The 17476-nt window shown below is 40.2% G+C and overlaps 1 protein-coding gene across 5 annotated transcripts in view; it reads right to left on the bottom strand.

The window, feature by feature from the left end:
- Positions 1–17476, bottom strand: part of Mia2 (MIA SH3 domain ER export factor 2) — a 66713-nt gene that overhangs the window by 34091 nt on the left and 15146 nt on the right. For 3 of the 5 annotated variants that reach the window (XM_059279736.1, XM_059279737.1, XM_059279734.1), the window contains exons 5-13: positions 16713–16784; positions 15026–15052; positions 14450–14560; positions 13417–13488; positions 11268–11372; positions 7006–7128; positions 3113–3233; positions 1424–1470; positions 479–569 (exon numbers count right to left, since the gene is read on the bottom strand). In XM_059279736.1, the coding sequence (XP_059135719.1) occupies positions 479–569; positions 1424–1470; positions 3113–3233; positions 7006–7128; positions 11268–11372; positions 13417–13488; positions 14450–14560; positions 15026–15052; positions 16713–16784 (769 nt within the window). The remainder of the gene's footprint in view (positions 1–478; positions 570–1423; positions 1471–3112; positions 3234–7005; positions 7129–11267; positions 11373–13416; positions 13489–14449; positions 14561–15025; positions 15053–16712; positions 16785–17476) is intronic. The other 2 variants (XM_059279735.1, XM_059279738.1) reach the window with 2 other exon arrangements.

Below are 17476 nucleotides of genomic sequence, written 5' to 3'. Positions count from 1 at the left end.
CATGTGCCAGTCACTGGAGGCTTTGAGGTTTCAAATGCTAAGCCTGACCCAGTATCACTCTCTCTTCCTGCTGCCTGTGGATCCAGATGTAGAACTCTTGGCTCCTTCTTCAACACCACGTCTGCCTGTGTGCCACCATGCTTCCCACCATGATGACAATGGGCAATTGTGAAATTGATCTTCAGTAGTGGAACTAGTATGGTCCTGTGCTTTAATGTATGTGTATAGTTTATTGGCACTAAAACTCTGAACTGTAAGCATGCCCCAATTAAATGTTTTCCTTATAAGAGCTGCCATGGTCATGGTGTCTCTTCATAGCAATAGAACATTGACTAAGACAGACCATAATCCACAGTTCTACGTGCTTTAAAAATTATTTCATAAGTGTAAGAGAAATTGAAATGCCTTTACCAAAAACAACAAAACTCAGAAGTAATTCATTCTCCTTAAGGAAACATACTCATTGAGTAAACTTTACCTGTAAGATCCTCCTTTGTTTTATCTACTTCAGATAACTGAGTGTAAATTTGGTTTCTTTCTCCTTCTAAGGCTTTTAAAGAAGCATTTAACTTTAAAGAAGGGGAGAAGAAAAAAAAAAACAGTAATGAGGTTACATAAAATACACACACATCTCCCGATACACCCCACACTCTCTGCAGCTGCTTCTCCTCCAATGATGTCATCATAAACATAAAGCCATCGATGCAGCTGCTGGAAAGCAGCCTTCACACTACATTATCAGGACTTCTCACACAGGTTAGCTAAGCACAGGCAGAAGGAACAAACCAGAAGAAAACAAAGCTATTATTTACTTCTCAAAATAGGATATGGAGCCATTGGGGTAAGAAAGTAATAGAAGCAGCAGGAAAACACTGCACAATGGGAACTATGGAATAAATACAGTAAACATTTTTAAAGCATTTTTAACTGAAGGAATGAGTGTATAATTTTGAACTTTTTAAAATTCTATAATTATGTGAATTTCTACAGTTACTATAAAAAATCAATTGATAAAGAAAATTCTACGGGGTTGGGGATTTAGCTCAGTGGTAGATTTAGCTCTACTGGGTTTGGTCCTCAGCTCCAGGACAAAAAAAAGAAAGAAAACTCTAGGGCTGGAGAGATGGCTAAGTTAAGAGCACTGGCTGCTCTTCCAGAGGACTTGGTTTGATTCCCAGCAACCACATGGCAGCTCACAACTGTCTGGAACTCTACTTCCAGGGGATCCGACACCCTCACACAGACATACATGCTGGCAAAACACCAATGCAAATAAATTAAGTCAAAAAAATTCTAATCACTTCTCATGTAACTTTATAAGGAAATAAAAGTGACTGATCCTCAATTAGTTACTAAAGACAGCTAGACTGAATCCCTGCTATAGGTCCTCCACCTCCTCTTTATAGTACATAATAATACAAACCTTAACGGCATAAATCAGCTTCTTCAAAGCTCCCTTGGGCTGATTATCTACAATGAAAAATAAAACCATATTATTGAAGACATCCAAACGAATGCAGTAGTTCCTCAGCTAGTCCTACAACCCCTCTTCTTGTCACAGTGAACAGTTTGGAGCTGAGCTTAGCACCTCTTGCCTGCAATCCCAACACTCCAAAGCTGACACATGGGGATTACCATGAGTTTGAGGCCAGATGGGGCTACATAGTGAATTCCAGGCCAGCTTGAGCTACAGTGAGCCACTTTCTCAGAAAAACAGTAATTAAAATAAAAATAATAATTTGTATAAGGTAGAGTGACGTACTCTTAGGAAGCTAGACATTACAAGCAATCAAAGTGCCACAGAGTCCCAACAGGAACTGAATATTCACCTAAACACTGGCCACACACTTAACCATGCTTAGATTCTTAAGGCATTACAGCATCCAAAGTATTAGTGACGCATGGCTCCAAATTAAGTAATATTCAGCATAAATTCTATCAGAAAACTATTTCTTACATGATAATGTAAAAATGAAAAACTACAAATATAGCTTGATCACAGTTTCCCTCATCTGTTTTAGCGGTAGTCTGTCCGTCTGCCTGAAATGCCCTGCACTCTCAGCACTCCTACAGCTAGACTTTCGGGGAGAGCGTTCTTCACCTCTTCAGAGTTGCAGCCTCCTTCTCCTCTGTCCTGTCATCTATCATCCATCTCTTGGATGATAACAACTTTAGAACACACAGCTCCTAAGTTCTATATTACATGCGGTCCTGAGCAGCATGAGGAACATCTCCCCCATCCTACTGCTTTCCGCCAAGATGCGCCCACCCAGTATCTGTTCACTACTCATCACTGAGCCATCTCGATTAGACAATCTGTTCCAGCACTGGGATGGGAAGAAACCACACTCCCATCAACTCCTAACAGTATATTGTAATAACTATCCTGTTTTGTTATTGTTGCTCTCATCTCTTACTGTGGCTAAGTAAAAAAATTAAACTTCTAAAAGTATGTAAGGACAGGAGAGGGCAGAGTTCACAGAGAGTTCGCTCAGCACAGCCTACAGTTTCAGGCCCTACTAGACAACTTGAAAACTAAAACTATGCTCTGTGGGTATAAGAAGTCTACTATTTATACAGCACGACAGGGAGCCAAGAGAGAGGATACGAAGTTCAAGAATCACCATTAGAGCCGGGCGGTGGTGGCGCACACCTTTAATCCCAGCACTTGGGAGGCATAGGCAGAAGGGTCTCTGAGTTTGGAAATACAGTAAATAACTAAATGAACCTTAGTTTTGTGACTGTCATAATATATCCAGCAACAGCAGTAACAATTTGTGGTGGCCAAGATTAAAGTACTATGATCTGTCTAGAGCAAAGGGCTTCAGGAATTAGTTATTCTGACACTCATATGATTAACAATAAAGATAGGCACCAGAGTGGTTACGATTTTGAAACTGTTGTCATGAAGAGATGTATGATACATAGGACAAAGGAGAGGAGGCTACAACTCTGAAGAGGAGAAAAAGGATTTACTAGAAAAGTCTAGCTACGTGAGGTGGTTCGAGTGCACGGCATTTCGGGCAGATGGACAGAACGTGCCAAGTACAAGGGTACGAGGAGCACAGCACACATGTAGAATGAAGAGAAAGCAAGGAACCAGTCACCATACCTAAGTGAGCATCGTTTTCTAGGTCACTCTTCACCTCCCAATCCAGATTACCATCATCTGCTACGTGTTCTCCAAACACAGCAGTCCAAACTTCCATCTTTAGCAGGCTCTCCACCAGAGACTGGACAGTGAGCAAAAGGGGAAAACAAAGAGAAGTAACAACTCAGGCTACAAGCTGTTCAATGTCTAACTGCACAGTAGTTACAATTCAATCCCGGCCAATGAGACGGCAGGAAAAGCCATCGGCCACTAAACCTGATGACCTGCGTTGAACCCCAGGACCTACACGGTAGAAGAACTGCCTCCCAAAAGCTGTCCTCTGAACTCTGCACACACATCATGGTGTGCACATAACCCCACACATACAGACACAAATAAGTTTTAAGATACAATAAAAAAAATTTAAATCAATCCACCTAAGTAATTCCTCATGAGCTCTAATTTTCTACCTGCTATATCTTAATATATCTTAACGAAAATACTTGTTGGGTTTTTTTTTTTAATTGCAACGTTTATTGACTATTAAACCCTAAAAAATAAAATACAAAACTTGCCGAGCATGGTACATCTTTAATCCCAGCACTCAGAAGGCAGAGGCAGGCAGATCTCTGTGAGTTTGAGGCCATCCTAGTCTACAAAATGAGTTCTGGAAAGCTTAGGACTACCTCGTGAGACGTTGTATCCAAAGAAAAAAGAAAGAAGAGAAAACTAAATCAAACACAATATTTTATAATGGTTCATTTTTGCTAACCACACTATATGATTACAAAACAGTAAAGTATTTTCTTTTCTTTTTTGTGTATCATATGCACTTGAGTACATAGGTGCACATGTGGCTGAAAGAGCAGGAAGCAGGACGCCGGAAGTGTCTTCCTCTATCACACTCTAGCTTGTTGACTAGAGACAGGACCTCTCATAGAATCAGTACACCACTATTTCAGAAGCTTGGCCACTCAACAAGCTCTCGGATCCACTGTCTCTGTCCCCAGCGCTGGCCTTACAGGCACGCACAGTCATGCTCATCTTTTAAGTGGGTGCTTAGAATTCAAATTCAGGTCGGTCCTCATGTTTGCATAGCAATTGCACTAACCCACTAAACCATCACCCTGGTACCAAAAGTCTTTTCTTATGAGAGATGGCTCAGCGGTTAGGAACTTGTTATTCTGCCAAAGGATCTAATCTCATTTCCCAGCACCCACGTCAGGCGGCTCACAACCATGTGTAACTCCAGCTCTGGGAAATCTAATGGCCTCTTCTGGCCTCTGTGGGCATCCACACACATGACCTTCGCACGTGTGACACTGACATACACAAATACAGAAATTCAGAAGTTTAAAAAAAAAATTAAAAGTAAGCGGGGCGGTAGTGGCACACGCCTTTGATCCCAGCACTCAGAAGGCAGAGCCAGGAGGATCTCTGTGAATTCAAGACCAGCCTGGTCTACAGAGTGAGTTCCAGGACAGGCACCAAAACTACACACAGAAAACCTGTCTTTAAAAAAAAAAAAAAAAAAAAAAAAAAATTAAAAGAATGGTCACTAACATATGGGGATAAAAGTTATGTGATATTAAATCTCTGAGAGACACAAAATCTATATTAAAAAAAAAAGTCACAGCCAGACACCAGCACAGGCACTGCACTCACACGCACATACCCACACACGGGCACATACAAATATACACGAGTAAAAAAAATTAACATCTCTGGCTAGGGACATGGCTCAGCACTTAAGAGCAGCTATTACTCTTGCAGAAGGCCCAAATTCAATTCCTAGCACCCACACCCAGCAGCTCACAATTACCTGTAACCTCAGCTACAGGGAACCCAACACTCGGCTTCACCAGGGCACTGAAACTCGCATGCACATACCCACAAAAAAATAAGCCATAGATTCTTGATTTACTCAAATAAATAACTAGCTGAAGAGTTCGAATAAGACAAAGACACACTGTAAAAGAATCTCAATGGAGCACGCAAGTTCTCCAACAGCGTTTGTTGTTGTTGTTGTTGTTGTTGTTCAGACAGTCTCCATGTAGCCCAGGCTGGCCTGGAGCTCACAGAGACCCGCCTGCCTCCCAGTGCTAGGATTAAAGGCGTGTGCCACCATGCCCGGCTCAGCAATGCTTTTTTAACCTTCTGAAGTAAGGAACATTTTCTAGTAACATAGTTAGTGTCTCGTCTGAGCTTATTGGCCAGAACCAACCAAGTAACAAGATGACTATGCGCCATGCACTGCTCTGCAAGGGCCATCTAAAGCTACTTGCTAACCTCTTCCCTTCCTTCAAGGTTTCCGGCACAAATTGAATGCCCTCCAGCTCTGAGCAGCGCTGAGGGTTCACATCTCATTCCTCTTTTATTCAGGAAGAATCATAAGCTTCTTAAGTAGAGGAAGGAAGTTTAGAGAAGTACAGTCATCCCTCAGCATCCAGAGCATCAGCTCCAGGATGCCTACCACTGCGTAGACACAAACTCCATGGGTGCTCAAGTCCCTTTACATAAAATAACAGTATTTGCATATAACCTATATGTATCTTCCTATAGACATCAAACCGCTTCTAGATTACTTTTAATAACTAATACAGCACAGATGCTACATTAGCAGTTGCTTTATTGTATCATTCAGGGAATGACGGGGAAAGCCTATGTGCAGAGTACAGATGCAATGTTTTTCTTCTAGTTATTATTAGTGTTTGTTTTGGTATGTCTGCACATTAAGTAAGTAGGGCAAGCACATGAAGTCAGAGGATAGCTGAAGTCAGGTGGTTTGCTCCTTTTATTTTATGTGGTTTGGGGGTCAAACTCAGGTCATCAGGTTTATGAGGCATGCACTTTCACTCAATAAACCCTCTTGTCAGTCCAAAATTGTTAAGAGTACCATTCTGTGATTGGTTGAATTCAGAGAGACACAGAGAGTCAACTATATGGCAAACTGTAAATAAAACTAAAGCTAGAATCTCTTGAAAACATTTTTATTATTTTTTACATTTATTTATCTAGGTGGAGAACAACATATGTGTCATGGCATATGCAGGAAGGTCAGAGGGCAATTTATGAGTCAATTCTCTCCTTCCACAATGTGAGTCCTAAGAATCAAAGGAACTCAACATTATCAGGACTGTACAGCAAGTGCTTTTACCCACTGAGTGCTCTCAATGGCCTATGTAATGTCAATTACTTTATTCCTATAATTAGAGTCAAGTTCCAGTTAGTGTATATGTGTGTGACCCGAGAGCCTTATGTACGGGTATATATGGGTTCAGGTACACACAGCACAACAAACCTACAGAGGTCAGAAGACAAGCTTTGGGGTCAGCCCATTCCTTTCTACCTTGTTTGAGACAGGTCTCTCCACCCCTTAAACTTCCGCAGAGTCCAGACTCTGTCTCCATCTCTCTACCACATAGCACTGGCATTAGATACTTGCTATGCTACTATAATCAGCTTTTAGGGCTCTGGGGAGCTGAACTCACATCACTGGGCTTATGAAACATCTGATTTATCCAGTGAGCCATCTCCCCAGCCTGAGTTTCAATTTTTTAAAAAAGCTTTTGTATCAACAAAATAAGTATCACAAACTTAATAGAGATACAAAGAATATTCAGCCAATACATATCAATTATAAACCCAACTTCTTAACCAACAGCAGTGGATGTCAGTATAACAAGAAAAGGTAAAAGTCATTATTTTCTTTCTTTATAGATAAATACCAGGCTAAAATACTACAGGACAAACCATGGAGTGTTAACATACATATTACAAATCTATGTATCATCAAAAAGCACCTGAAATGTGACAAAAGACACAATAGCATTAAAAGCTGTTAAAAGTGTTTGAATTTCCAAGGAAAAGGAAAATTGTGGCCAGCTAGTCACTAAAGCCAAAGAGCCGTTTACCTTGATCTGATTGTCTTTATCATTTAGAACTTGCTCTGCCTGTACTTTGGATTCTTCAGATTTTACTTTCTGTTTATTGAGTTCATTCACTTTTTCTCTCATTACTTCAGCTTCCTGTAAAAGCTGATAGAAAAACAATAACAAGGATGTGAGAGATAACAATGTTTAGATGCATTCATTTAAATATTTAGATGTAGCATTAAAAAATATTAAGAAGGTAGAGCTACTACTTAAAAAAAGGAAGTCAGATGTGGCTCCCTTTTATAAAGAACTTTCAAAACAAAAGACTGTAAAATAACAAGTATTCTCCAACTGATTTACAAGGTAAATTCTTATCAAGTACAAGGTTTTTGACACACACTTATCTGATAAATTTAGTCAACTCTTTCTTTGTACCCCATATAATATGCCAGATCTGACTTACCTTAGTATTTTTCAGTCACCATGCTGTTTTGTTCAGGGTTACCTGTCTTCAGGTAACTCTGAAGAATACTGTTAATCTCGATAGTCTAGATAGAAAACCCCAGCCCGAACTGCACTGTGAGTTTTAGTCTAGCTTGGGCTACATGGTAGGAGTTGGTCTGAAGTGGGGAGGCACTTTTGATTACAGCAAGGGAAATTTACAACAGGCATCATCACCACCGCGTTCGTTCTCTGAAATCTAAGATGACAGAGCAAAGGTGTAGACGGAAGAGGCGTCAACCCACACAGAGAAGCGGGGGAGGGGGGGACTGGAGAAATAGAGAGAAGGAAGAGACACAACTGTGAGAAAAGACCCCACAGACAATACACAGAAGAAGCCTAAGCCAGGTGGAAAAGTAGTAAATAAGACATTTGACATGGTCCAGAAAGGCTCGTGATTTGAAAGCAGCAGTAACAGGTGGATGAGTGGAAACCGAAAGGGAAGAACTGGGGGACTGGAGAAACAACTGAGCAGGTAAAAGCGCGTACTGCTGTTGCAGAGGACCCACATCAGTTCCCTGCCCCTGCACTGGGGCCTTTGGAGGCCAGAGGCATCAGACGCCCCACAGAACTTGAATTACAGGCAGTTAGAGCCAACTGATATGTGCAAGGGGAACCAACTCAGGTCCTGTGGAGGATCAATAGGCACTCAAACACGGAGCTCTCTCTCCTCCCTTCATTTCCCTCTGGAAGGCATTTTTCTTGGGAACTTAGGTTCTCTTGTCTAATAAGAATGTGTTCTGCTGGGCAGTGGTGGTGCACACCTTTAATTTGAACACTCAGGGGACAGACATCTCTGTGAGTTTAAGGCCAGCCTGGACAACAAAGCAAGTTCCAGAACAGCTAGCACTACATAAATAAACCCTGTCTCAAAAAACAGACAAAAAGGAACAAATTCTGTAGATCTGCTGGGCTTTTGTTGTCTTGAGACTATAGTTCATTCCGCCATCAAGGATTCTTGTTTTCTCATCTTAAACATTCTATTTCCTGTACCAGAGACTTGCTCTTTTGTGGTTAGTTATTTTGATTAACTTTCAGATAATGAAGTACAGGAAGTAATTTTAAAAAGAGGTAGCATAGCTGAAAATCTCTTGTTGTCTTCCATTTTTTTTAAAAAAAGATTTTATTTTAAAAATTATTATTATTTTAATTATGTGAATGTCTTTGCACTTGTGTGCATTTGTGTTCATGATGAAGATGCCCTCACAGGCCAAGAGAGGGTGTTGAATCCTCTGGAGTTGGAGTTGTGAGTGGTTGAGAGAAGCCTGATATAGATGTTAAAAACTGAGATCAAGACGTCTTCGAGATGTGCAGTGGTGGCACACTCCTTTAATCCCAGCTCGGGAGGCAGAGCCAGGCGGATCTCTGAGTTTGAGGCCAGCCTGGTCTACAGAGTGAGTTCTAGGACAGGCACCAAAAACTACACAGAGAAACCCTGTCTCGAAAAAACAACAACAACAACAAAGACGTCTTGGAGAACAATACATGCAGCTCCTTGTTCTCTTTCATGGTTCTGATATTTAGATACAGGGGTTTTTTTGGTTTCTTTTTTTTTTTTTTTAATGGGTCCTTCTTTATTTCCTGCTCTTTTTTTCTTCACAAACTGTTAGTATCTCTCTGTCATCTTTAGCTCTCTGAGATTATATGACAATGTGTCCCACATCGTGTTTTTTATATGCTAAGTTGGAGACTTTCATTCTGGAAACTCCTCTCGATTCTGTCGGTTACTAGAATTATTTCATATATTTATTGTGATAATTTAAAATTTTTATTTATTGATTTTTGTGTGTTTGTGTGAGTGTGTTAATGTGTGCATGTGGATACATATGTGTAACTGTGTGTAGAGACCAGAGGCCTTGTTGACAATGTCAGGAATGGATTTCTCCCTACCCCCCCCCCCTTTTTTTTTTTGAGACAGTCTCTGTATGTAATCCTGGCTATCCTAGAACTCCCTATGCAGATCAGACTGGCCTTGGACTCACAGAATCCCACCTGCCTCTGCCTCTTGAGCACTGAGATAAAATGTGTATGTCACCATGCTGAGCTCGGTTCCATCTTGTTGAGCTGGCCTTAAAGCCAAGTAAAAAGTGGTTGGTTACTTTCATAACATTTATGCCACTACCATATCAGTGGGCATATCTTGCCAGGCAGATTGTTACTGTAGCCTGCATGGTTCACAGGTAGGTGAGATTGATGATTACTTTTTTCCTGTGGTAGTATGCATAGCACCTTCCAGCACTACTGAAGCTAGCCAGTAGGGATGAAACTTCCAGCTAGATGTATGCACAAAGCAAACCAAGATAAGAGATGAATGGCAGAAGATGAGATGTGTGGATGCATGTTTAGGAGAGGACAGAAGCAGGGAGGGAGGAAGGAAGGAGGGAAAACAGGGGCATGGATATGTGTGTTTCTGTGTGTCAGTATGTGCATATGTGGGCAGGCACCCATGGAGGCCAGAAGAAGACATTATATGCACATATCCACACTCAAGAGACACATGCACATAATTAAAAATAATAAAAATAGACGAAGAGGAAGAGAAGAGGTGGCAGCAGGCATGATGGCACATAGCTATAATCCCAGCAGTTAGGAGGCTGAGGACCACAGCATGCTCCAGGCCACCCCGAGCTACACTACAAGAGTCTCTCTAAAATAATAATAATAATAATAATAATAATAATAATAGTCACTTCCATCTCTCAAAGAGCATAGAGGTAGATTACAAATATGTATTACAGGAAAACAAGCAATTATTAACAGGGAAATAAAATGGGCAACACAGGATATACAATCAAGTCACATCATGTGGCTCAGACAGACTACTATTCAGAGACTCATAATAATGTTTTGTTGTTGTTGTTTTGTTTTGTTTTGTTTTTCGAGACAGGGTTTCTCTGTGTAGCTTTGCGCCTTTCCTGGAACTCACTCTGTAGACCAGGCTGGCCTCAAACTCACAGAGATCCGCCTGCCTCTGCCTCCTGAGTGCTGGGATTAAAGGCATGTGCCACCACCGCCCGGCTGAGACTCATAATAATGTAATCAGAAATTTCATATTGCTAGGGTGGGAAGATGAAGGGTTGCCATTGATGAAGACCTGAGTCAAATCCCCAGAACGCACATAAAAGCCAGATGGATAACACAAACATCTATAATCCCAGTGCTTTACGGAGAGATGGAAGGCAGAGAAGGGTGAGTCCCTAGAAGCCTGCAGACTAGATACCCGGGCATACACAACAGAAAAGAGACAGTCTGTCTCAAACACCAAGGCATGACTTGTGCACACTCAAACGCTCACACAACACACACACATACACACACACACCTCAATATGCACATTGTAGAAAGGAAGGAAGGGAGAGAGGGAGCAAGAGAGGGAAAGGAGGCGGGGAAGACAGAACGTTCATGCCAAACACTGTGTTGGGAGAACAGAAGGGAGAGCATATATGTGCGAGCACCTATGTGAGAGGAGGGTGAGAATAGAAGCTAACTTTCCATTTCACAGCCCCCAGAACTCCTTCCTTTAGGCCCCAAATCGCTAATGCATTAACTCTTACTGTACTCTCTGCTGTCTCCTGTGATGTCAGAACGCTGACTGCCTTGGCTGATTTCTTACATGGGAGAAGAGAGACAGAAGGACACACTTCTAAATCCTTTACAGAGACAGGAAGTATGCGTGGGAGACTGCCCGCTCTCAAAAGCCCATCAATCGTTACAGGACTCCACGCACGGTCGGTCAGTTGTGAGTTACCCAGAACATCAAGGTCTGCATTCAGATCTAAGAGTCTCTCTAGACTACAGACCTGCTTATGGCTTTCCTGAAGTTCAGCAGTTTCATCCAAGGCATCTTTTATTGTTCCCACAAGCCGCTCTTTATTGATTTCAAATATTCTCAAGGTCGTTTTGGCCTGAGTAAAAGAAATACACAGTGTATAACAATTTAACAGAAAACCTCATGTTTATGTATTCTCCACAGAACACAAAATTTAAGCAAAGACCAAAACACACCACTATTAACAGTAGAGGCAGTATTAACACTGCTTTAATACAGCAGACAAAGGCTGGCCAAGACCCAGGGCCCATCCTATCCCTACCACTCATTTGCCACGTGACTTTGGGCAAATTACTGAACCTTCCATGTACTGTGAAGACAATTTTGTTAACCATTGAAATAGGAAAGAGAGAAAAGACCAGTTACTAGATTCTGATTTATCAATGTACTTAGTGACTCACTTAGAGCACTGCTTGGACTATTTGCCACGCACCACTTCACCTGCTACCTGGAACAGAACGACCTGGAGAAAGAGCTGAAATAACGGTCGTTGCCCTTAACAACCTGCTGACTGCCACGGATGCTTCGGAAAAACTCTCGCTTGCTCGTCTGCCCACTTTGTCATTTTAGAATACAAACCAGACCCAGGATTGAAGCCTTTCAGGACTGTCCTGGCTTCAGTCCACTGGTGACATCTCCTCTCTTCCAGGCTCACAAGTGTCTGGAGTACTTACTCCACAGATCCCACACTACTTACTCTTTGTCTCCTCCCCTAAACTTTATACTGTAGGAAACAACTTTGTTTCTATTGTTAAATGTTACACAACTTCAAGAGTGCTCAGATACAGACATACTTTAAACTTATCAAAGGAAAAATGAATTTCATTGACAGTTACTCAAGTTAAAAAAAAAATGAATATGGGGCTGGAGAGATGGCTCAATGGTTAAGGGCACTGGCTGTTCTTCCAAAGGTCCTGAGTTCAATTCCCAGCAACCACATGGTGGCTCACAACCATCCGTAATGAGATCTGGTGCCCTCTTCTGGCCTGCAGGCAGAACACTGCATACATAATAAATAAATAAATCTTTTAAAAAAAAAAAAATGAATACTTAAGAGTCCCTATATTTCAGCCGGGCGGTGGTGGCGCACGCCTTTAATCCCAGCACTCGGGAGGCAGAGCCAGGCGGATCTCTGTGAGTTCGAGGCCAGCCTGGTCTCCAAAGCGAGTTCCAGGAAAGGCGCAAAGCTACACAGAGAAACCCTGTCTCGAAAAACCAAAAAAAAAAAAAAAAAAAAAAAAAAAAAAAAAAAAAAGAGTCCCTATATTTCAAATACTAATGCAATAATTTATTATCTGATGTGATGGCTATTCTTGGTTATCAATTATATCTGGAATTAACTAAAACCCAAGCAAGCTGTAAGTGGTATTTCTTAATTAAATCACTTGAAGTGAAAAGACCCACCTTTAATCTGGATCTCAGATCCACCTTTTTTATGTTTTGTCTTATTTATTTATTTATTTATTTATTTATTTATTTATTTAGGGGCAGGGTTTCTCTGTGTAGTTTTGGTGCCTGTCCTGGATCTTGCTCAGTAGACCAGGCTGGCCTCAAACTCACAGAGATCCGCCTGGCTCTGCCTCCCGAGTTCTGGGATTAAAGGTGTGCACCACCACTGCCCGGCCTTAGATCCACCTTTAACCCAGATCTTTTGAGGTGGGAAGATCCACTTTCAATACGGGGACACCTTCTGGTGGCAGCCTATCTAGAGGACACGGAAGAAGGGAGCTTTGCTCTTTGCCTGCTTGCCCTCACTCTCGCTGCCATGTCCATTTCTTCCCTGGCATTAAAGCCTACTTCTTTGGGATTCTGGTGTATTCTGAATATCAGGTGAGACATCCAGCCTCATGGACTGAGCAACTACCGCATTTTGGACTCTCTGTTGGTAGAGTGCCATTGTTGGACTAAGTGGACCATAGCCTGTAAGCCACTCTAGTAAATCCCCAATCGGATTGATCAATTAGATAGATAGATAGACAGACAGACAGACAGATGATAATAGTCATCCCATTAGTTCTGCTCCTCTAGAGAGCTCTGACTAATATACCTAATAATAAAAATAACATGAAAACATAAACGTTTTTCAAAAGTGACAGACCAATTAGAGTAATTCAACTTACTTCAGCTACTTGTGATTTGAGAGCATTTGATTCATCTTCTAGGGATTGTATCTCTTTTAAAGTATCAGCCACCTGAAAAGACAGTATCAGACAATAAGTATTTAATAAGTCCCTTTAGCTCCAAGACAACATGCAGTAGTTAGGTGTATTTGTTAATTTATTGCCAATAAAAGTGAGAGGCCAGATGAAGAGGCCTTGTCAGCTTGCTTACCATGTGCTCACAAGTACTTTACAAATTACGTGACAACAGTACGTCTTCTCAACTTCAATGTATCATAGAACTCTTCAGGTCCAAGATGAACCACTAATGTCATATTTTAAATAATCTCACACACATTAAGATTTTTCTTATGCCAGAATTTAAAGTAGAAAGTTATAAAGTTATTAATATATTTTTAAGTTAAAAAATTATATATCCTTCACTAGGTATATAATTACTCAAGTTACATTATTCATGTTACTTCCACAGCGAATGTGGGAAATTTCTATGTAAATGTATAAGAGAGTCAAGTGTGGGGGCACGCACTTGCAATCCCAGCTCTTAGGAGGCACAGGCAGGAAGATCAGGAGTTTGAGGCCGGCCTCAGTTATACAGTTACACAGTTATATAGACTGGGGTGTAGTCTAAGACTGTCTCAACAAATGAAAACAACAAGAAAAAAGGAATATGCAAAAAAAGACCTATGAGACCATCTAAAACATGAAAAGATTAGATTTGGCAATTTTTGTCCTCAGGGTCTTCTACATTGTTTTTTTACATGCACGAGTTTTTTTGTTTTGTTTTATTTTGCTTGGGTTATATTTATTACTTGTTTGGATGGTTTGGGAGTTTTACTATTTTTATTTATTTACATTTTTGAAGATAGTGTCTCCTCTCCCCGTGCAGGCCAGGCTAGCTTGGAACCCCTGCCTCCTCCTCTCAAGTGCTAGGATTACAGACTTGTGTCACCATGGCTGGATTACATGTCATATTTTAATCAATATTGTATTAGTATGTAAAATTTGTAATTCTCCTGGAATACACAAGACTCACCAAATCATCTTGTTCAGAATGTTTAGCTCTCTCTTCTTCTAGTTCTTTCTCTAGAAAGAGTATTTCATCTTCAAGTTTAGATTTCGAGCTTTCTAGATTTTCATAAGTTGCCTAAAACAGAAAGCCAACTTTAACAAGCCGGACATAAGAACTGTTAGTTAGGGTAAAAATCGGATGAGTATAATCAGACAAATTTATAAACACTTTCTGCATTTGTTCATTTCTCTGATATTAAAATAACAGCAGGTCTAGCAGTTGCCAGCAACTTCTGTAAAGAGTCTAAGTATTTCAGGCTCCCATCAGCTCACCGTGAGAAACAAAGACTACCCCTGAAGGGATTAATATGGTTGCATTCCAATATAACTTTTATTTACAAAGACGGGGGAAAATCCACCAAGCACAGCTTGTCAACTGTTCTAAAGCATGTTAAAAAGCATGTTACGGGGAAAAAGGACAGTTCAATTCATTATAAAATAAACTTTAAAATCAAGATTGCATCATCATATTTTCTGTAATCTTTTTAATTTAAGGTGATTAATTATTAGATTGATTTTTGAATTTAATACTATAACATACCTCTGATATTTGTGGTCCTTCAACAAACTTGTTAAAAAAAAAAAAAAAAGAACAAAACCAAAATGTGTTAAGTAGTTGTAAAAACTTTACCTATAATCTCCCCAAATTTGATTATTTTATTATAGGACTTGTGACTTGAATCAAGATTACTCCAAAGGTTTGATTTTTACCTGCAAAGTCAACTCTCAAGCTTTGTAAAACTTATATTACATTATATTGTGTGTCCAAATATGACTACTACACCTAAAAATGTTTTCAATTACTAAAATTAGATAATTTTCTAAGGTATTCAGTGTGGCCAAATCTCAACTTCTATTACTCGTAATTCACATACATTTATTGTCATAACAACCTGGTATGTTTATATTACCTGTACACCAAGTCTGAATAAATATTTGTCTTTGTTACCCAGTAACAACTTTTCTTTTAGCATGCATGCCAAGCAGCTTCTAAAACTCCTTACGTGTTTCATTTTGTGGTGTTTGTTTTGTTTTGATTTTGTATATGTGTGTTTGGTTTTTGAGGCAGAGTTGGCACTCCTCCAACACTAGCCCCTCCACGTGCCAGAATGACAGGTATGCCCCACACCTGCCTAAATCCCTTTCATTCGGGTAAACTGATAAATTCCCATTGGGTTAGCACTTGTAACAGAGGCTCGACAAATAACACATAGCAACCACAAAAGGTTCCTCAGGCTCACCGAATCAAACACAGCAACTACAAAGTGTTCTTGAGGATATTCGTAAGTAACAAAGAAAGAAAAAAAATTAAGGAACTTCTTTGGAGTCCAAACTTCGTGTGGATTCTACAAGGGCATTTTAAATCAGGAGACACAGACTTTCTACTGGGACAGACAATGACAGAACTGCCACGCTGGACTGAACACGTAAACCAAGGTACAAGGTCTGTCTTCTATTTCACCATCAGCAGGAGCAGCTTGCTTCTACTATACAGGCTCACTACTCACTTTTTACAACCCTTCCATCTGTAAACAGTATCAAGGCACTCCATCACATCCTAATCTGTCTGCTAAGATGAATCATTGTGTCCTCTGAAACAGGAAAGTTAACTGTGTATCTCTCCTAAACTCCCCGTTCAGTGACATCATGTTACTGACTGAAAACTGGCCATGATAGCATGTGGATAGGGATTGATCTGTAGACAGGAATTAAACATTTACCATGCCACTATTTACAATGTAAATCCCTGGTCTAATTCTCATTAATGGGAATCAGACCTACTATCATGGGAAGAAAAAGAGTAATATGGTCACAACTTACTTGTCTCCTGCTATGTTTAAATTAGTAAAGAGTTCTATGTCTCTTTCCTGGAGCAAACTATGTCAAAAAAAAGGAAGGGTCTCTTCAATGCATTCTTAGGAATACAGAATAAAGGATTTCTTTCTATAAATCTATAGATTCTGATAAATTCATTATGTATCCCTTAAAACAAGTTAATAAAAAGAGCTCAAACAAAACTGTTTTGTTTTTAAATGTTTTATGCTACCTACAAATGTTCTATTTTCTCTAACTTTTTCTGTAAGTTTTAAGATCCAGATACGCCATTTAATATTTCTCTGAAATAATTATTTTTGAAAAGATAATGAATTTTTAAAGTTTGTTATTTAATAAGAATCTTTTCCCTAGCTTTTAAATCATACTTTTTGTTTTTTTGTATATTTTTTTACCTTCACACTTTGTGCTTCTGTTGACTCCTTGTCAAAGTTGGCCTCCTTTAAAGATGACTCTAAGCCTTCATACTGAGTGAAAGAATGCGACACGTGAGTAAAACTACAAATTTTATCTCCAACTGTATCTGAATAGATGCGGAAGAAGCAAACAGAATCTATCTCCTCATGTGTCAAATTCCCTTGGATTTTCTGGGCTTCGTTTTGCAATCTAACAACTGTGAAGAGCAAAGCCAGGATGGCTAACAAACCACAACCACCAGCTGGGGCAACAACGGCAGAACTTCACCCCTGTGACCAGCAAACTTGCCCCAAGTCTGCTGGGGGTGAACACTGTACCAGCAAGAGTGTGCTGAAGAGTATCCAAAGAAGTGAGTCGTCTACCACCCTCTGAACAAATTAACAGCTTCTCCAGTCTTCATTCAATAGAGCAATGAGTAGTAACCGGCCATCAGACCTTTACATCAGATGACAAATAAGGAAAGTAAGGAAGATAAAATCTTTAAGGGACAGAATAATCATCGAGGAATAGAAACTAAGAATAATAAAATATAAAGCATCACAAGATTTGGCCAATCTTTAAGGGGGGTGATTAAATTGAGGACTATGTTGTTCTGAATCAAGCTTCCTGCTGAACAACAGACAACACACCAAGGACAGAATCCGAAAGCCTCTGAGAACTATTTAGACAGTAAAGATGTATAAGAGGAGAGAGAGCCCTGCAGAAAGGCAAACCGAGCAGCGTACATTTCTTTTTCCTTACA

Source organism: Peromyscus eremicus, chromosome 14, assembly GCF_949786415.1.
Source record: "Peromyscus eremicus chromosome 14, PerEre_H2_v1, whole genome shotgun sequence".
NCBI lineage: Eukaryota > Metazoa > Chordata > Mammalia > Rodentia > Cricetidae > Peromyscus > Peromyscus eremicus.
This window is presented reverse-complemented; position numbering and strand designations above follow the sequence as displayed.